The 21377-nt window shown below is 50.0% G+C and overlaps 1 protein-coding gene across 2 annotated transcripts; it reads left to right on the top strand.

Annotated features, from left to right (window-relative positions):
* Nucleotides 1-3662: 3662 nt before the first annotated feature.
* On the top strand, nucleotides 3663-21377 carry BTBD1 (BTB domain containing 1). 2 transcript variants are annotated; one of them, XM_028502223.2, is made up of 8 exons: nucleotides 3665-4142; nucleotides 5169-5325; nucleotides 9662-9767; nucleotides 10589-10786; nucleotides 13296-13488; nucleotides 18237-18324; nucleotides 19032-19178; nucleotides 19809-21377. In XM_028502223.2, the coding sequence occupies exons 1-8, from the start codon at nucleotides 3745-3747 to the stop codon at nucleotides 19962-19964; spliced, it is 1443 nt and encodes a 480-aa protein (XP_028358024.1). In that variant the 5' UTR covers nucleotides 3665-3744; the 3' UTR covers nucleotides 19965-21377. The 2 variants fall into 2 exon arrangements, with proteins under 2 accessions (XP_028358025.1, XP_028358024.1); XM_028502224.2 differs by lacking the exons at nucleotides 18237-18324; nucleotides 19809-21377 and having other exon boundaries at nucleotides 3663-4142; nucleotides 19032-19134.

Genomic DNA, 21377 nt, shown 5'->3' with positions numbered 1-21377 from the left:
CCAGAGGAGAGCCGCTGCCCAGCAGCACTGCAGAGGAAGCTGAAGGAATAAACTGCGTCTTAGGGTGTAGACATGCTGGTGTCCTTGCTGGAGCTCGCCATTAGTCCATTTGTATACAGGTAAATCTCACGGTATTTTTACTTGAAAAAAAACCTCTGAAAAACCACTCCCAGTACTTTCACTTCAGAAGAACCCTGAGAAACCTCTTTTCTATCCTCAAATTAAAAAAGTAATAAAACGTGGGAGGACTCACTCACGATCCCATCACTTTGCCGTATACCCAATTCACAGCAGTGGTGACAGACGTTCAGTCTTTTCTATGTGCAATGCAGACATTTAAACAAAACGGGGTTCTCTGAGAGCACAGGTCGGGAGGGTGAGCTGTGCATCTCGTTCTGTATCCTGCTCTTTTGCTCAGTGCTATCGATCCTTTCTCACATCAATAGCTGTTCTTGCAGAGACCTTTATTGTTCCGTCCTGTGATTGATCGGCTGATCGTTCCCTTTCCGTGAGCTCTCTTGGTCTCTCTTGGTCAGGTTTTGCTCTCCGAGTTCAGCCAGCGGCGTCCTACGAACTCGGAAGTGCATCATCTATGTCCTCAATAATTTATTTAGCATCTATCCTCGGAACACGTAACGGCGTTCCACTCCCAAACACTCGGCACGGAAGGATTGCCACACTGTATTAAGTGAAGGGGAAAAAATAAGTTTCAGAAATATTTGTGTAGTATGGCACCATTTTTATCTTTTAAAAATTGTGTTTAGGGGTGTATTTGTTTAGACAGATAGATGAGGTTCTTCAGTGCATGGGAAGAAGTGGGAACGATCATCGCACAGGTAAGCACGGCGACTCCTGTGGGGCGGCCGTAACAAGAAAAAAGGGCCAGGATCATCCGTCCACTTTCTACATTTATCTCTGCATATTCCTCTACCAGTTTTTCACATTGCATTTATGTTTCTTTTGAGGTATGACTTATGTATAGTAAAGGACATGTGTCTCAAGTATGAAGCTAAAACATTTGTACGTATGTAAACACCTCCAGCCAACTGCCTCTCCCAAAGGGGACTTAAGCCATATCGTCCAATGTCGTGTGGCTTCCTCACAATGACAGAGAGTCTATGCCCCTTCCTTATAAATCTGGCAGGCCTTTGCGAGCACCTCACCGATCACGGTGTGCAGGCAGTAGGCTGTGTGACTGTCAAGGCTAGATCACAAAGGGAGATACAGCCTCTTCCTGGCTCTCCGTCTCCCTTCTCGCTTGCCCCGTGCTGCAAGGAACCCCATTATGTAGAGGGGCTCATGTGAAGAGAGACCAAGGTCCTGGGCCCTCAGTGCCAGCGGGACTCCCAGCACTAACGTGCCAGCCACGGGAGCGAGCCTTCTTGGAAGCGAGTTCTCTAACCCCCAGTCAAGCCGCCCCAGAGGGCTCTGGGTGGAACAGAGCCTCCCCTGCCAAGCCCTGCCCATGCTGCGATGCATGAGAAAAACAAATCATTCTTGTTTTCAGTCTCCGAGTTTTGGGCTGCTTTGTTACACAGTAATAAATAACCAGAACTACGCCCACTAGTTCTAGATATAGAACGTTTCTGTTATCCTACAAGTTTCCCTGACAGACCCTCCCAGTCCATCAACCTCCCAGAGCGGACCTGCTCTTCTGACCTCTAGCACCGCACATCCGTTTTGCCTACGGTGAGGTTTCATAGAAGTCAGGATGTTTTCTTTAGGGCTGGCTTCTTCTGCTCCACCAACTTATGAAATCCATATTGTTGCCTTATTAGGGTTTGCTCTTTTTCACCCATTGCATGGATACACACCACCATTTATCCGTCATGCTATGGATAAGCCTCTGGCCATTTGGTATGGATAAAGCTGCTCTGCACACACATGTACTTCCCTCTGTGTGGGCACAAGCGCTGGTTCCTGCTGGAGCCCTTCCAGGAGTGGAATGGCTGGGCCGTAGGAGATGGGTGTATTCCACTTTAGTGGTGTGGCAGTTTTAAAACATGTTCACAAATTCTTTGATACTCCTCTGTTAAGAGGTGGGGTCTATATACCCCCCCCACACACCCCCACTTTAAATCTGGGCTGGTCTTAGTGACTCATTCATAACCAATAGGATTCAATGGCTTTGACCTTATGTGACTTCCAAGGCCAGGTCCAAAGAAATTATGCAGCTCCCCCTAGTTTTGGTGGGATGCTCGCTCTGGGAAACTTCCAGCCAGCGTTTCCTTAAACCCTGCTCTTCCTCACTGCCCAGTGCTCCGTCACTCATGTGCTAGTTCTTTCAGCTTTGCCTCATATGATTAACAGACATACAGTCTTTTCCGTGCTTTCTGCCCTTGGTTCCTCTCTGTGTTTCATAGTCTACTGACATGTCTTTTGGTTACCCTGTGTCGCGTTTCTAGGAACTTGCCCATTTGATCTCGGTTCTTCAATTTTTTGGCGTACAGTTCATAGTACTCTCTTGTAGCCCTTTTATTCTGTTGCATAGGTGGTAACATCCCCACTCTCCTTTCTGATTTTAGTAACTTGAGTCCTCTCTCTCTCTCTCTCTCTTTTAGCTAGCTAAACGTTTATCAATTGTGTCGACCTTTTGAAAGAACCACCTTTTGGTTTCATTAATTTTATGTACTGTTTTTCTGTTCTTGGTTTTATCAGTGCGCTAATATTTATTACTTCCTTCCTTCTGCTAGCTTTGGGTTCAGTTTGTTCTTCTTTCTCCTGCCTTAAGTGGCAAAGCTGGGTTGTTGATTTGAGATCCATCGGGTTTTCAAGGTGAGCGTCTGTGGCTGTAAACCCACCCCTCAGCACTGCTTTCATTGTTTTACTTGGTCTGCTTGGTCTGCTGTGATTTTGTTTCTGTGCGTCTCTAAGTATTTTCTAGCTTCCCTTATGATTTCTTCTTTGATCCTTTGGTCGTTTAAGAGTATGTTGTTTCATTTCCGCAATTTTATGAATTTCCCAGTTTTCCTTTTTCAAAAAAAAATTGATTTCTAACTCCATCCCGTTGTGATCAGGGAAGACACTTGGCACAATATCTATCTTTTAAAGTCTGTGGAGTCTTTGGTGTGTGTCTTAGCATGTGGTGCACCCTGGAGAATGCCCCGTCTGCCCTTGGGTAGCCCCCGCAGGCAGCTGCTCCTGCGGAGTGACCTGCCCATGTCTGTTAGAGCTAGGTGGTTATACCAGGTACAGCGGGGCCTGTGCTATTTTTTTTGTTTTGGTACATTTATGGTTTCTTTGAGAATTAAAATATGGTTAGCTCTGGGTGACGGATTATAACACTAAACAAAAAGAAGAAAAGAGTCCGTGCGTCCCCACGGATGCAGCACAAGAGAGCAAGACAGAGGAAAAGGGGAGGCGCTGGATTACAGAGGGTCAGCGCGCGTCTCCCTCCCTCCCTCCCGCTAGCTCCCTCGGCCTCGCCCTCGGCCTTCGGCCCTCTCCCCTTCCAGGTGAGAAACTCCCGGAGGGACAGACAGCCCAGGGATCGGTCCCAGATACGCGGGGCGCTGGACCAGTTTTTAATAGCCCGAAAGAACGGAAGAGGAGGGAGCTGCGAGCACCCCAGACCCGCGGCGGCGCGGGGGCGGGGCCTGGCCGCGGGCGCGCGCCCGCTCCGCGCCTGGCGGGGGCGCGCGGCCTTCCGGAAGCGCGTTTCCCGGAAGGCCGGGGGGCGGGGCGGCGATGGCGGCCGTGCGGCGGGCGGGCTCCCCGTAGCCCGAGCAGCCGCGCCGCGGGAGGATGGCCTCGCTCGGGCCGGCGGATTCGGGCGAGCAGACCCCGGGGTCCGAGGCGGAGGCGGGCGCCGCGGGGCCGCCAGCGCCGCCGTCGCCTCTGGGGCCGCTGCTGCCCCTGCAGCGGGAGCCGCTGTACAACTGGCAGGCGACCAAGGCGTCGCTGAAGGAGCGCTTCGCCTTCCTCTTCAACTCGGAGCTGCTGAGCGATGTGCGCTTCGTGCTGGGCAAGGGCCGCGCCGCCTCCGCCGCCGCCGGGGGCCCGCAGCGCATCCCCGCGCACCGCTTCGTGCTGGCGGCCGGCAGCGCGGTCTTCGACGCCATGTTCAACGGCGGCATGGCCACCACGTCCGCCGAGATCGAGCTGCCCGACGTGGAGCCCGCCGCCTTCCTGGCGCTGCTGAGGTGAGCGGCCCGCGGCCTCGGGGTGACCTTGGCCGGGGCTCCGGCCCGCCAGCCTCGGCGGCGCTCGGCAAGGGTCCCCAGGCCCCGTCCCGTGCGGTCAGCGGGGTCCTGCCGTTGACAGGCGCCCTCACGTCGCGTTCCAACAGCGGTCGTCCCGCTGGCCCGTTTGCCAAGTTCCGTGTTTTGCTTGCGGGGAGGGGGCCCCTTTTTTCCCCGTCGTCCGGACCCGGGAGAGTCGGTGCCGACGCAGTAAGCGTGGGGTCCGCCTGCCTTGCGTTTCCGCGGACGAGGTCCCGGACGCTGCGGTCCGGGCTGCTTTTGCTTCTGGATCGTTGGGCTCAGACCGACTCCTGACTAATTCCATTTAACGGAAGGGAGCTACCAGGCTGGCATTATTGTCTCTTATTAACAAAAGTCCAGGTAGGGACGTAGAGGGATCGACTTCCACATTTTAGCAAAGGGGACCCAGGCCTGGAAAAGGCAAGTAACTGGCTGGAGGTGGTGACTCCCATCCCAGATCACCTGGTTTTCGCCTCGGGAGCCCACTGCGTTGTTATGGCAACAGCGGCGGCGTCCTGGGTGGTTCCCAGGCCGAGACCCGTAGGCCAGGAGAACAGGTGGCCAGTCCAGACAGCCCTCAGCTCAATCAGGGAGATCCGTGCGGAATTGAGTACAAATTCACACGGGTAGGAAAGACGGTTGAGGGAAAGGAAAACATGTACAGCTAGTTAACAAAGAATGTTTAACCTCATTCGGAATTAAAAAGTGCAGATTAGAAGGGACGTCCTTTTTCTCTTCGGTCTTGTCAACCGGGGAGACTGCCTGCCTCTCCAGGAGCCGGGGTCCGGTGAGGATGAAATGGGCTGATGTGCGGGCAGGCGCCCCGTAGTCCTGGTGCACGTTTCAGGTTTCCAGGTTGCCCCTTGTCTTGTAAACCTGCTCCCCGGAGCTTGAGCGTTGATGGATCGCTTGCTTGCTCCTCTGAAACACTGCTGACCATCTCTGCGGTTTCCAATTGCTTTCCAGATTCCTCTACTCAGATGAGGTTCAGATCGGCCCGGAAACAGTCATGACCACTCTCTATACGGCCAAGAAGTACGCGGTCCCCGCCTTGGAGGCGCACTGCGTGGAGTTTCTCACCAAACACCTGAGGGCGGACAACGCCTTCATGCTACTTACCCAGGTAGGTCCGTGTGCCCAAGGACTGGGCCATTGTAGCTTGAAAAATGGACCGTAGCTACATGGGCATTTACTGCCTCCTGTTGAAGTAGTTCCAGATCATGATTTTAAAGTAAAGGTAATTATCCTCGCAGTTCCGTTCAGGGAGATGGATCAGATTTAAAGGGCTCTAGAATGGAAAGGACTTAGAGTTCACACACCATCGTGTAGGTAGGTGGAGAAGCACAATGAGTAGGGTGCTCAGACTCAGAGGTACGCAGCTGTTCAAGGCGGGAGCTGGATCGGGGTCCAGCGTGGTACCAGCTCCGATCGAGAGAATGGTAGCGTGAAGTTTTTTTTTTGTTTGTTTGTTTGTTTGTTTTTAGATTTTATTTATTTATTTTTAGGGAGGGAAGGGAGGGGGAGGGGGAGAGAGAGAGAGACAGAGAGAGAGAGAGAGAGAAACATCAATGTGCGGTCGCTGGGGGCTGCGGCCTGCAACCCAGGAATGTACCCTGGCTGGGAATCGAACCTGCGACACTTTGGTTCCCAGCCCGCACTCAATCCACTGAGCTATGCCAGCCAGGGCTGCGTGAAGTTTTCTGAACATCTCTGTTCTCAGTTTTTGTTGGGTCTGAAATAATCACCGAGTATTTCAAGTCTCGAGAAGTTCCAAAATTTACTGTCTTTGGACTTGTAAGCCTGCTGACCCACTCTTGGGGGAGTTAAAATTTAAGGCTCACATGGAATATGCTTTCTCTGACATTTAAAAACGTTCTGGCTAAGTACAGGGAAAGTGCACACACTGTAAGTGTGCAGTCTGGTGAATTTCTACCAGCTGAACACATCTGTGGGGCCGTTAACCAGTCCTTAACATACACTGTTTAGCATTTGTTGAATGTCTGTAAGCTGAGCTTCATACTTCAGAAATAAGCAATTTGCTGTTTTTCTTTTTAGGCTCTGTTATAATACTCTTGTATGAATTAAAAAAAAATTCTCAGCTAACCATGTATTATAGGTTTGGTTGTGTCCCCCAGAATTGATGGGGTGACATCCTGGTCCCCGGGACCTCAGAATGAGACCTTATTCACAGAAGTCAGCAAGTTAAAATGAGGGGGGAAAACTAAGCCGGTAACATACGATCCTTTCAAATATCACGACTGGCAGTAATCACGATGTCCCCATTTTCCAGACGGAAAGACTAAAACCTGGCCTAATGAGTTACCTGCCAAAAACCTCACCACAGGCTCGGTGGGACCAGAGCCCAGAGCCCGTGTTTCCCTGTTCCGCGTCCAGCCTGCTTACAGAAAATGTGCGAGGGCAGCTTTGGAAAGAATCTGATTGTCCAGAAGTATTTGTAGTTACAGAGCAGAGACCAAGCTGATCTCGCCTCCTCTTAGACGTGGCCCCTGAACTCCACGTCCGCGCACAGACTGTGCCAGACACCGAGCTCGTGCCTGCGTGCGAGTGCTCGCCTTGACCCTAGTTACAGCCCGGTTACGTTGCTGCCTGTCACTGTCCCCACCTTAACGGTGAGAAAGTGGAAGTTTAGGCACATATCCGTGCGACGTCAGACAGCGAGTGGTGAAAGTCAGGTCTCTCCCCTTGCACCTACGGTAGCTCCCTAGGGGCCGTGACACTGCTGCCGGCGTGGCAGCGTGTGTCGGGCGCTGCTCCGAGCCGTTCCCGTGCACCGATGTACTCAGCGTTCTCAGCGTTCCCGGGGACTTCAGGGGTGTGCGTGTTCTGGGTGAGGGCTTTCTCGCCGCTCCTCCCGTCATGTGGGTGGGCGGCCAAGGCACGGGGAGGTGCCCTGACCAGACCAAAGATACAGGTTTAAAAGTTCTTAGAATTCAGAAAGCAGTAAATGAAAGTTTGACAATTAAAAGACACTTGCTAGTGTAGGAGGTCGGGGGTGGGGCCTGAGAGCCTGCGTTTCCGGGTGGCGCTGGCATGTCCGGACCACCCTGCGCACGGGGAGGGCCAGCAGAGACCACTGTGAGGCAGGAAAGGCCCGTCTCGGTGCCTCGTTGGTCTGAGCTCCCAGCGTTCCTCCACGTTTTCCAGTGGCAGGGTCATGTGAATTAGTTAACAGACTGTCATGTGAACCTCTTGTTCCTGCCAAGGGAGTCGTTTGGAAGGAGCCCGTTCATTCACTGGAGACGACCCAGCTCCACCCCCGCACAAAGGGCCGGCGCCCGTGCCAGCTGCCTCGCGCAGGGAAAAGCACTTAGTGAGAAGTGATACAGTCGGGGCGCCGTGTGATCAGGGCGAGGCCGGGCTCTGAGGCGCAGCCGTGGGCTCCACGGGAACTCGATACCTACTGCCTGGGTAACCCGGGCGGCTGAAGTGTGACCTTTGTGCCCCGAGTAAAGCAGTTCCTTAAAAAATTACTTTTCCCGGAGTGAAAGGTGAATCTTTGCATGAACACCAACCAAAAAGATAGTTGAGTTGGCTGTTTAAAACGTTTGCTCACATTAGCATTTCACTTGTTACAAATGCACTGCTTTTCACGTTTTAAAAAGACGTGAGCTCCGATCCTGGGCGGGATCCTGTGCCGGCAGGATGGGTGTTACAGACACACGGCTGGGTCAGCTGACGAGCTGCACGCAGAGCAGATGACCGTGCTGTGGTGTCACTCAGCACAGTGGACGCTGACGGGAGAGTGTCCTTGCTCTTAGCAAACACGTATTGACATGTTTAAGGGTAAGGGTGATAACGAGTGTAATTTATTCTCAGATGGCTCAGGCCCCCTCCATGCACACACACACACACACACGTAACATGAAATACACATGGCCTGTTTTCCAATGCATTGCTTTGATCGTTGATGAGCCCTCCAGGTTACGTAAGGCAAACGTTACCACCCCACCTGTGTATACCTGTACACGTCATCCATTCTGTGGTACAGATTTTGTGTTTCTCTTCAGGAATAAAATTTATGAAAAACTTAATGAAGCAAATTAGTATAAACAAACTTGCTATATAATCTAAGAGCATTTACAACCATATTTGAATATTCTGTAATTTTAAGAGGTGTTCTACTGATTAAAATATGTGTGTTTATATGTGTATAAATATAATTATGAATCGTATGTTCGATCTGTATATTTGAAATACAAGCCAGTGTGTTTAATGCATTCGTCTCTCCTCTATAAGATACGGATAACTTTTTAACTTAGGTGTGTTTATCTCTTGTTCAGTAGCATCCGAGTTATCGAATCCTTTGAAGATGAGTTTTAGTTTAAAATTACACGAAGAGTCATCATCAGCCACACCAGACAATGGTGTCGCCTGTGGTCTGGTCCACTTAGTGGCGGCACCCGCACAGGTTTCTGCGCCCCCGCGTGGCTCCCGCCGGGCAGCTGGTGTGCGTCCGTGCTGTGGACTCACGCAGCTGGCGCTCGGCCGGAGGGAGAGACCGCACTCCTGTCATCGCGCCTTCCTTTCCAGCGTCACGGTTCTTTAAAGTCTCGTCGGAGTTTAGCTGCCACTCCCGGTCCCTGCGGCTTTCTAACTTAAAAAAAAAAATGATAACCTGCGTTCTGATACAGCACACACAGCCTTGACTTCTGGTTTCCTAGCGCCCAGATCAGCCCTGCTGGAATCATAGAGCCGGTGCCGTTCTGCTCGGTACACACTGTGGCTTCTTTGGCTTACGAGTCTGTGGGGTTCACTCATATTGCTGTGAACAGTTGTAGGTTTTCATTCTCATTGTTGTATAATACGCCTTCATGAAGTCACATGACTTTATTTATTTGCTCTTCTGTCGTTAGGCATAATTTTTTACGAGGTCCCCAGAGCCTTCGTTACTTTAAAAGTCTACTGCATTTTCTCCCACCAATCAGCACAGGAAGTGGGAAGAGAAAACCTGATCTTTTTGTGCCCGTATGCTGGACAATTGGTAGTGCTGAGTGAAAACAGTCTAAGACTGGCTTTACGTACTGGCTTTGCAACATGACTAGCTTGATATTAGGCCAGTCCGAACACCTCTCTGACCCTCTTCATCCTCGTCTAGGAAATTGGATACCAATGTCTCCCTTATCTAACGTAGGGTGTGTGTCAATGATTAAAGTGAGTAATGCGCAAGGAAGTGGGCAGTGTGCATACACACACGTGAAAGCACAGACGGTGGCGACGATGCGAATTTGGTGTGCCGGCGGGGCACGTGTATTTTCAGCTTTTTATTTCTGATTGTGGGATGAAAAGTCGTGAGGCTATCTCAATGTTATAACTGTATTTTAAGGAGGCGTTTTTACATAATTAGCCATTGTTACTGTTTGCAGTGTTAACGTTGAGTGCACACAGCCTGCAGGTAACATAGCGGCGGAAACAAAATCACGGTCTTTTCACGTGTTCAGGCTCGGCTGTTTGACGAACCGCAGCTCGCCAGCCTCTGCCTGGACACGATAGACAAGAGCACGACGGACGCCATCAGCGCCGAGGGCTTCACCGACATCGACATCGGTGAGTCCCCAGCGGGCGGGCGCAGGCGGGGCCCGTCTGGTCCCTGCAGGGGCACCCGGCCCGTCGGCCTCGGAGGGCCAGCCGGTGTCACCCTGGGGTTTGTCTTCCAGATGCTCTACGTCTGCCCCTTTAAGATGTTGGCTTTCTTTATTTTTGTGAGGTACGCCTAAAAGTCTTAACTACCTCGTTGCCTTTTAAAACACGTCAAGTCTTAAAAATATCCATTGACTGCTCACATACGCACAGCATTATATATTTACAAGGGTCCTATAAAAAAAGAGAAATACAAAGAAAGGTAAGATAAAATTTTTCTTAAGAAAGCTTAAGAAAAGCTCATCTGTTTGGAGACTCAAGGGACACATTGTGAGAGTTAAGATTTAAGACATTAACGGAAGAGACGGCATAGGAGACAAGGTGGTTTTTGCCATTTCTGAATTAGATATCTAGAAGATAATTACTATGCAAATCCAAAACATGAAGAGGCCGCCTCTGATTGGACTCGGGTTAGGAAGGTCATCCCAGAGGAGGCCCTGGTGGTGCGTGAGTGGCTGAGGCAGAGGGGCCGGCTTTGGAGGCAGGCGCGCCGCGTGAAGACATGGGTGTGGGGGACGGGAAGAGCAGGGCAAGGCACAGAGATGTGTGGTTGTACTATGAGTGTGTGGGCCGTTGCTGCACAGAATTTTCTAAAAATAAAGGATAGTCTGTAGTTTTAAGTACCTCACCTACTTTAACGGTTTGAAAACTTACTACAAGCAAGTTTGTCGGTATTGTTCATGAAAGAGCAAGATGTTTCTGATTTATTTTCTGTATTTCACCCGTAGACACACTCTGCGCGGTTCTGGAAAGAGACACCCTGAGCATCCGAGAGAGCCGGCTGTTCGGAGCGGTTGTGCGCTGGGCGGAAGCGGAGTGCCAGAGGCAGCAGTTGCCCGCGACTTTCGGGAACAAGCAGAAGGCGCTGGGGAAGGCGCTGTCCTTGATCCGCTTCCCGCTGATGACCATCGAGGAGTTCGCGGCGGGTAAGGCCCCAGCTGGACCCGAGTCTGTCCGGGACCGTTTCAGCGGTCCGCCAGCCGGGCCCCTGCACGAGGCCGGGAGAGAAACTGTCGTTACTGAGAACCAGTGACTCTCCGAGTTACATGAGACATGCGTGTGCGTTCGTGTGTTCAATTGTGTTTAATTCTCACGGTCCTTCACAATGCTACAGGTTATATAATTAATGTGCTTTATATATACAGAAAGTAGGTATTCTATGGGTCAGGGAACTGAACCTGAGCGTGGGTAAGTGCCTTGTCCAAGGTCGTAATCCTTGTGAAACACCTGGAATTTCTGCTTAACTCTTTCGTCCCTTAGCAGCTCCGCTCTGCTAGGTTCCTCGGTCTCGGTTTCCTCCTGCTCCTGCTCCTGCAGAACGTGGGAATCAGCAGACACGGAAAGCGTGCCCAGCACGCTGGCCTTGTCTTTCCGCTGCACCCCTTCTGGGGGTCACTGTCTGGCTGCCATGGAGGCTTGAGTTCCGGTTTGGGTCTCCCCAGTCAAGCAAGGACCGCCCCAGTTTGTCGGTCGCCAGTTCCCATTGGGCAGTCGTGCCGGTGAGGCAGAGCAGCGCCTCCCCCAGGGGGAGGTGCCTGCAGACACAGGCCCCGCCTCCAGCGCTTCCCCTCTCTGGCCCCGACACTTCCCTCCGCTGTTCCCTCGGCTGGGCTGCGGTGCGCATTCCGTCCAGAGCTGGTCTGTGACGTGGCTGTTCCAGCCTACAGACGTATTTTTATGGTCAAATGATCCTTTCCCCCAAATTACGTCTGTATTTCCAAAAGTGATCTAATGCAGAGTTCCCTTTATTTTCTCTGTCTTGGTATTGTGTGTGTTTTCTTTGCTTTGTTTTCTACCCAGAGATTAGGAAATCATAAATGTTGCATTTACCTTTCCCCCGTCTATTTTCTTAGTTGTCCATTTCATACTAAAATAATATTTATTGACCTTGCCCATGTAAGACAGGAGTGGTAGGATGGTGTGTTCTTTCTCCCCGCCTTTGCGGGCCCCTCGCTGGCCCCATTGGCACCCGCGCACTGCCTGCCCCTGGGGTGCAGCTGCCGTGGCTCCGGCCGTGCTGCTCTGGCGCTCGCCGCCCGCCCGAGTGTGGCAGACCCTGGCCTCTTTCTGTTTGTTCACCCCGTCACCTGGACGTGTCTCGGATTGCTTTCCCTAGGCGGGTATCCGGTGTGTATCTGAGGCTGTTTTTCATGATCTGAAGACTTTTTTTTCAATGAGGGATATTTTATTACAGACTTAAATTGTGGCATTATCTTATTTCTCATTGCTTGTTCTTCAGGAACACTAGTGTTTAAAAATCAGGGTTTTTCATTTAGCTCTAACTTTATGACTTCCTAACCCAAACTTCTTCCTTATTAGCTGTTTATTTTGCAGCTTTAAAAAAAAATTTTAATGTAGTTTTGCAGTCTCTTATTTGGGTCGTCTTTAACCAGCATTGGGAGGGTTCTCCTGGCCTCTCCTGTGAGGAAGAGCCTTTACTCCTGGATGAGTTAAAGCAGGCTGGAATTTTTCTGAGCTCAGAAACAGCGAACAGGGGACTCTGAGACACACACGTGTCTTGCACAGCTCTCCTGTGTCAGCTCCTGCCTCAGCCGACTTCTAAACCCAGGGGAAGCCCTGCCCTGTCCATCTCCGCCTCCACACACATGCCCTTGTTCAGATCACAGCCTCAGACGGGTACTAGGTGGGGGACGGAGGTGACAGCAGCTCTGGTTGCCGTTACCTTGCCCGCCAAGGGAGAGGACTCTCCTGTTTCTGGTGACAAAGGTCTGTGGTCCTTGGAGTAGGCAAGTGGATAGAAAAGTCCAGGCTTTCCTCTAAGCTTTGGTTTATTAATGATTTTATTTATTTAATTTTTTAAAAAGATTTTATTTATTTATTTTTAGAGAGGGAAGGGAGGGAGAAAGAGAGAGAGAGAAACATCAATGTGAGGTTGCTGGGGGTCATGGCCTGCAACCCAGGCATGTACCCTGACTGGGAATCGAACCTGCGACACTTTGGTTCGCAGCCCGCGCTCAATCCACTGAGCTACGCCAGCCAGGCATTATTTATTTCATTTTTTAATGAATGATTTCAACACTCAGATTTTATTGGATGAACCTCAAATGGATTTAGAAAATCTTGAAATGCTGGGTTCAGCACAAATAATGCCCCTCTTTTATTACAAAATCATCAGCCTGTAATTCTGCAACATAACAATAGCACACTCAAGCACAGCACATGACATTTTAGGTGGAGCGTTCAACTTAAAACTGTAAGTGATGACACCCGTGTTATTACCCTGCCAGCCACACTCAGGTGGGCGTTTCTCCGGCCGGCCCCTGCATGTGCTGAAATTGTACATGCTAAGACTTGTCTGCCTCGTTGGTGCTTCACATCTTCCGGATTCGAATTCACAGTATTCTGTGGAGCGGTATAAAATTAGGAATTGAAATCAAGGGGCTCTTACTGAGGTTTATGCTTTCGTTTCTACAGGTCCCGCGCAGTCTGGCATTCTGTCAGACCGGGAAGTGGTGAACCTCTTCCTCCACTTCACCGTCAACCCCAAGCCCCGGGTGGACTACATCGACCGGCCGCGGTGCTGCCTGCGCGGGAAGGAGTGCTGCATCAACCGCTTCCAGCAGGTGGAGAGCCGCTGGGGCTACAGCGGGACCAGCGACCGCATCAGGTACCTGGCGGGCGCGGCTGGTGGCGGCCAGGGTGGCTTCCGTCCTCCTGTGCCCGGAGGGCGTTGGTCTCCTCCCTGAGTCCCCAGGAAACAAGCGAAGGAAGGAGGGGGTGGCTGGGCCTGCCTCCCGTTCCGCGAATCCTGAGCGGGTTGCTGCTGCGGGTGAGCCGAGGTTGGGACCTGCACTGACCAAATGCTCTTCTCACAGCCTTAGGGCTGCAGTTTATTTACTGCACTTGATCTCGCTCCGTTCAGTGTGAGCTGTGGCTTTACGCAGACATTGCAGGGAAACTGTCTCAGGAGGTACATTCATAAAAGCTCTGAAAGAAAAAAACATCTTTTTTTTTTTTTTAGAAAAAACATCTTAAAAGATGCATGTGTATAATCTTGTTAGGAATTTATCTTTGTTCTGTTGTATCTCTTTAGGTTAAATGTCAAAATAGAATAAGAACCAGTTTTCATAAAGTCAGTTTCCACTTATTTAACAGCACTTTTGTATAAAACTAGAAACTATAATAACAAGTTTGTCAAAAATGGGACTCCAAGGGGATGAGGAGCCTTATAAATATTGGAATTAAATGGAAATTAAAAATGCATTTGTGGATTATTCAGTAATCATTCACAATGAAAATACTGTGTCTGAAAACTCATGACGGACAGAGTGTCACAAAAAAATCATTAGACTACTTTTACTAAATAAATTAGAGTAGAAATAATTTAAGCATCAACCCAAGCAGCTAGAAGGTAAACAGCAAAAAAAAAAGAAAAAAAGCCCTGGCTGGTGTGGCTCAGTGGATTGAGTGCTGGCTTGTGAACCAAAGGATCGCTGTTTCGATTCCCAGTTGGGGCACATGCCTGGGTTGTGGGCCAGGTCCCCAGTAGGGGGCGTGTGAGAGGCCACCACATATGGACGTTTCTCTCCCTCTCTTTCTCCCTTCCCCAGTGTTTAGAAATAAATAAATAAAATCTTTTTTTTTTTAAGGAAATAGGTAAATGTAGAAATTAATGAATTAAAAATAATAGAATTGATAAATCCATAAGCTGGCTCCTTAAACAGGCAATAAAATAAAAAAACCTCTGGGAAAGGTAATAAAGAAAACAAACTTACATTTAGAAATAATGGGAGTATAACCATGTACTGAGGAGAGTTTTATTTTAATTCTGGGTTTACTCTGTGTTAATAAATTGAACGTCTTGATGGAATGGATCATTTTATAGGCACATATAAATAATCAAAATTGACTGGAGAAGAAAGCCTGAATAGACCCATTGCCATGGAAGGAATTAAAGGTTATCAAAGAACTGTCCCTTCACAAGGTGGTTTTTACAGGTGAGTTTTATCAAAACTTCAGGGACAGATCTTTTCCTTGAGCAGTAAAAGAAGAAAGTGCCTATCGGTTATTTATTGAAAGGACTGTACCCCTTAGCACAGGAGTCTGCCAGACAAGAAGTTTGTAGCTCAGCCGCACTAACACAGGAAGAAATTCTGTGTAAAATACTAGCCAGCATATTGGCTCTTGGCAGTACCGTGGGAAAACAATACCGTACGAGCAAAGAGAATTTATTTGTAGATTGAAAGAATGGCTCAGCATTAGGAAACACATTAATCCATTCACCACGGTAGCAGATCAAAGAAGAAAAACAGCGGGATTATTTTAGTAGCTGTCAGGAAGACCTGTGGTGAGATCCCTCCTCCGTTCCCGTTCCCGCACAGTCACGAGCAGATGACGGGGTCTGGAGGGGCGCTGGGAGGGGCTGGCTGGGAGGCCGCGGGGGCGGGTGCAGGGGGGTCGCCTGCTCGCCCGCCCTGCCGCTCTCCGCAGCACACCGGCCTCGCCGTCACCTGCACGAGCAGGTGTTTTCCCAGAGGGAGTCGGAAGGACACCTGAGAGCTGGGACTTCGTCTGGGGGCTGTCCTCCGCCCTGCATGCGGTGCCCCCCGCCCTGCCCGAGGTGCCCCGGGAGCTCTGTGAAAACAAAGCCTCCCGTGGCTTCTGGGGACAACCTCAGCATCAGCAGGAATGTATTAGGACCAATGAGAGGAAAGGGACCACTCACGAAACACACGTGCAGAGGCCAAGGGCGTTCCCATATGGCACCAGGCCCGCGGGCCAGGTCCGGCCCTCTGCCTTGTTTCGTCCGGCCCGGCACCTTGTTTCTGCCCGGTGGCAGCGCTGAGCCCCTTGCCCCTCGTCAGGGAGCAGTTACATTGATACAGCCCTGAAACTACATTCGGCCCCGTGAGGGCAGCCGGGAGGCTGGCTGGCCCCAGTGAAGACGGCTCTGACACCCTGCTGCGCGGCATCAGACCCGGTTTCAGAGGTGGGCGGTCGCGATGGTTCTCAGCGCTGCGAATGCACTGAGTGCCCCCGACCCGGGCGCTTGAGACGGTTAGGCTGGCACGTTCCTTTATGTGTTGCTGCAATCCAGAAATAAAAAGTGTACGTTCTCAGTGACAACATTGGGTAAAAACAGATCCCTCTTAGAACAGTAACAAGTGACATAAAGTATGGGGATTGGATCCTGTAGGACGTGCACAGCGGGGTCCTTTCATGAACAACCGGGGACCAGGCCTGGGTCCTACTCGCCTTCCCACGCCCGCCAGTCCCCGTCAGCACTGACACTCGGGGGTCACGTGTTTCTGCTGGGGGCGTGGCTCGGCAGAATTGTTCCACAGGCTGTCTGAGGGAGCAAATGTTTTAAGAGAGTGATGTGGATCAAACATAAGGAGTGTAAAGCTGTAACAGGTTAGTATCGTACGGAAGATACTACAGAGCTCGGAAATGAACCTAATGTGAATGAGCTTTTACATTGGGAGGGAACATGAAAGGTCCTTACCGGTTCCCTCTGCCAGTACTCGTATGAATTGAAATCTTCACATAAAAAACGAAGCCGGGAAGCGCTGGAGCGGGAGACTGTTTATTGTGAGGGTGAGATAGGCCTCTTCACACTCGGCATAGACCACAGTTAGACTGCAACGAATTCAAAATTTTATGTCCAGAACCACCATCGAGTCAGAAGATCAGTGGCGAACAGGAAGCTCTTTGTGGTGGATATCACTGAGAAAGCCTGAATAACTACATAACGTCGTCTTTCAGAGAAACACGGGGAAACGACGTGAGTGGGTGTTTCATTAAGGAGAAAATCCAGCGGACGGGGAGCATGTGAACACATGCATCCACTCATTAATGATCAGAGGAGTATAAATAGAATTTGTTAATCATCTGTCTCTCAACAGCAAAAAAGTGAAAATACTTGTTGTTGAGAGTGAAAGAGAAATGATTTTCATTTCTTGTGTATGTAGAGTGTTACCGATTCGATGTTCAGCTCAAGCCTTAAGAACGTACCTTCCGTCTTCCCCAGCAATTCCACTCCCAGAATTCGCCCTCAGGAAGTGCCTAGGGCTGCGGGATGCGTTAGCTGTACGACCGTGCATCGTGGTGTTGGGGCGTGGGAACGAAAACCGCGGAGGACCCAGATGGTCTGGCGAGCACGGGTGGTTTAAATACAGTGTCGGCACGCATCCTTTGCCTTTTCTGCGTGAAAAAGAAGATGTAAAAATTTTTCTGACATTGAAAAATTTTAAAAATAATATATGTTCGTGAAGAAAAAAAGTCTGTTTTCCTGTGGTTAAAAACTGGAGTGAAAAGTCTGTGCAGGAAACGTACCGAAGGGTGAATGGGGTCGTCTCTGGGTGGTGGATTCCGAGATCCTGTAAATTTTCCCTCGTTTGTTTAGCTGAACTTTCTGGGTTTTTTTTTTAGCAGAAACTATCTTGTTTTTTTTATAATAAGAAAAATACATAAATTCTCCATTAAAAATTGTTGGAGGTCATGCTCACGCTGCCCTGGAACTCCACACAGGGCTGGGAACGTGGGGTCTTGACCCGGGGAGACCTGGACTCGGGGCCCAGCGCTGCCACCGTTTCCGATAGGGCCGGTCGGCTTCTCCAAACCTCCGTCTCTACAACTCTAAGAGCTGTGAGTGGTAAAAAGAACACTGTGTCCCCTAACCGTAGAGCTGTTCTGATGGCTGAAGGAGGTGACTCGTGTGAAGAAGGGCGGCTCCGTGCCTGGCACGGGAGGTGCTCTGCGGGGGGGGGTTGCGACTGTCACGACCACACTGGACCTGCCGTTGTTCGACGTGAAACCCCACTCTGCTCACCGTCAGGTCCTGCCCCCCGCCCTGCACCACCAGTGTTCCGCCTCCACGGCCCGTGTCCCTCACAGCTCTTACCACGGGGCACACGGACCGGTTCCTTCATCTGTCCGTCGGCAGTGCCCTCCGGTGGGCTGCCAGTGCCAGAGGGGTGGACTCGCCCTTTCCCCAGTGTCGTGCCTGCAGTGAGTGCCTGCCCCGCCGAGGGACTGTCGCGGTTCGGGGCGCCGAGCTTCAGGCCTGGCGGCCGGCACAGTGTGCGCGGAGGAGATGGGCAGACAAGTTGGACAGAAGTCACCGTTACAGCAAGAGTGGGTGTTTAGTGTAAATAAGTTCCTGTGGCTCAAAATTGTATAGTGCAGAAAACAGGCTCTCCTTGTGGTTTTAACCATTAAGTTAACATTTACTTGAAAGAGCTGTGTTTTTTTGGTAAGCAGGTGGTATTTCCACAGATGTCTCATTTGTGGTGGTTCCCCTTTTTATGAGCAAAATTAGACATTCTGGGTAACACTTGAAAAACTTGATAAGCCTTCAGAATGTGAGTGCTTACTGAATTACGTGTGTTGTTTTGTATTTGATCGTTCTCTCAGGTTCACAGTTAACAGAAGAATCTCTATAGTTGGATTTGGTTTATACGGCTCTATTCACGGTCCCATGGATTATCAAGTCAATATACAGGTACACCCCCCCCACACACACACTGTATATCATTTTGAAATATAACACACCTGTAATTTTATAAGATGTCATTTTGACAAGACCCAAATTTCAGTGTAATTATCAAAGGAATCAGAAAGCCTCTAAGTAGCATTTTAAGCCTAGAGAGTTCTGTTTTACAATTGGTCAAAAGCCAGGTCTCAGAAAACTGGAGTCTTGGAACCCTTCGTGGAAGCATTAAGATGCAAGGAGCTCTCTCCCTCTCTTTCCTCAGAGCCTGGCACAGATTTGGAACTCAGGTGAAAAGTCAGAGTTTTCACATTTTAATACCCACATGTCTGAATACTGCACTTAAGACCATTGTAATTTCAGTAAAATAGCATTTGGAGTGTCCTAGTGATGAGACATGAGCTAGCAAGGGGCAGAGGCTCATTTCCCTCGGGTGTCCAACACCCACGCCTTCTAAAGCCCCAGCCACACGGCTGTGACGGGCGCTGCCTGCTCCGGCAGCCCGGCCCCGCCTCCCCGCCCTTGCTGTGGTGATGGGCGACAGCCGCTTTTTGGCGGCCCGGGCACAGCCGCCTTGCTGGTGGTGAGAGATACGTAGAGAGGAATCATCACACAGAGAAGCAGCGGTCTATTCTGCCATCCCAAGGGCTTTACATTTTCTATGAAAGTTCGTTTCAGTTGGTTTGACTTAATCGTAACTTCTCTTTTAAAAATTACAGATCATTGAATATGAAAAGAAACAAACCCTGGGCCAGAACGACACTGGCTTTAGTTGTGATGGGAGCGCCGGCACGTTCAGGGTCATGTTCAAGGAACCCATAGAGATCCTGCCCAACGTGTGCTACACGGCGTGCGCGACCCTCAAGGTAAGTCGTCCTGCACGCACCAGACTTTGGGCCGCGGTGGGGCCCGTGGCGTCCTCCGGCACTCCGTGGTGGAGCGTGTCTCCCGCAGGGCCTGGGTCAGCGCCTGGGAGCCCCGCAGGGGGAGGGGCGGGAGGGGCAGGGAAAGGACACAGCTCTGCTCTGAAGGCAGTGGTTCTTCGTTAAGAAGTAGCTCTTTGTTGGAGTACGAGATTGAGTGATTGACAGAGATAAAATAACTTTGTAAAATATTTTATTTCATTGGTTTTTGAGAGAGAGCAACATCGACTGACTTGTGCACTCACTGGTTGGTTCTTGTATGTGCCCACCCCAGAGATCGAACCCGCAGCCCTGGGGTACCCAGGTGGTGCTCTGCCCGCTGGGCCGCCCGGCCAGGGCCTACCCGTCTTCTTAAAACCGTCACTGTTCTCTAGTACCTGAGCTCCCTGTTCGGTGATTTTAGTCACCAGTTAGCTGAGTAGCAAAAATGTCATTTTTCATTAAATGACCTGGCATCAGATTTTATATAGGAGCTATAAGGCAGCATACCGGATCGTTAATCTAATTAGGACACCGCCGGGAACTGAGTGTTTGTTAAAGGAAAAGGACCGATGAGCCTCCATTCTCGTTCAGGGCCCGGACTCGCACTACGGCACGAAGGGGCTGAAGAAAGTGGTGCACGAGACGCCCGCCGGCAAGACCGTGTTCTTCTTCCTCAGCTCGCCCGGCAACAACAACGGCACCTCCATAGAAGACGGGCAGATCCCGGAGATCATCTTCTACACATAGCTGGGCGGCGCGGCCCGCCTCGGCTGCAGGGGGTCGAGCAGGCATAAAAAACATACTGGCCACAGAGGAGAGGTTGAGCGTTATGAATGTTTATAATTCTAAGAAAAGAAACATTTTAGTTTCTTAGGGGAGATAGATAAATGCTTATTTAAATCTCTGCATAATTTAAAGGCAGATTTTCCACTTTCTTATAACCTTAGGGGAAAGGAAAACTGGGTTCAATTGTTCGGAAAAAACACAGCTATTTCGGCTTTATCCTGTATCATTTTGTGGATCAGCTGACTTGTGATCTCTCGGCAGTTTTATAATGGAAAGGTTTTCGTGTCACTTGGCTGGTTGGTTTTGTTTGAACTGTTTCGGAGGCTCCATGAGATGGACACACGATGGAGGCACACAGGGTCGGCACTCCTGTGGGCTCCTGTTAACGCAAGTAACTAATTTCAGACAGTTAAGAAAACTGACCTTGAATTTGGAGTTTTGAAATACCTGGTTGTTAGCATCAGGAATGTCGCTAGAAAATAGGTCTAATAGAATGCCCAAGAAAATTTCCAATGCATTTACAGAAAAGGGTATTTTGTGATAGCATAGTAACGTGTTACATAGTACAGCTTTAAAGTACAAATGGCGTTTGTACAAATTCGCAATAATGTGATAGTCACAAAGGATCTGAAGGTGTAGTCTCAGACGAGATCCTTTGTCACCAAAGTGCACTGTCGCCGCTCTCTGTCCAGGGGGCGCTGCCGAGCGTCCCTGGGGTCCAGGCGGGGCGTGGTGATGCCGGTGGAGATGGGTGAGCACAAGCCAGAGGCAGAATAGAATACGTTCCCAACAACGACTTCAGAATTTTAAAGATGTCCAGCAGCATCGCTCCTGCCGAAGTGACGCCATCCCTTGTCACCTACACAGTTCTATCCCAGCAGTAAAACATGTTTAATATTTATGGTCTCACAGATGTCACAGGTACACTGTGTTAGGGAGGACATGTGACAGAATGACATTTATACACTTTTTATAAGACAAAATTTTTATATAAACATCTTTTTTCTTTTGAAAGCGATACCTAATAAAACGTGTAATTAAGTTTAAGGTATATCAACTAGTTGTCCAAGACGGTTAAAAAAATCACAATTCTTTTAAGTATCAACTTAAATAGAATTTTTTCTAAATAATAGTCACTTAGGATATCAAATTTTTTCATTTACAGTAGCATTTCATTTTATATTTCAAAGCAGGCAGTGTGCTATGCTCGTGGCTGAGGTCTCTTAGCTGAAGAAAAGGGACTTTTTTCTGTCCCCGGTACCATGACCTTGTGGATGTAACCCTCAGCCCCCTGGAGTCTCCGTGGGATGATGTGTGGTGCGGTTAACCAGCAGACACGCTGCACTAGCCGTTACGGAGAACGTTCTGCCTTAA

The sequence above is a fragment of the Phyllostomus discolor genome, chromosome 12 (genome assembly GCF_004126475.2).
Source record: "Phyllostomus discolor isolate MPI-MPIP mPhyDis1 chromosome 12, mPhyDis1.pri.v3, whole genome shotgun sequence".
NCBI classification, from domain to species: Eukaryota; Metazoa; Chordata; class Mammalia; order Chiroptera; family Phyllostomidae; genus Phyllostomus; species Phyllostomus discolor.
This window is presented reverse-complemented; position numbering and strand designations above follow the sequence as displayed.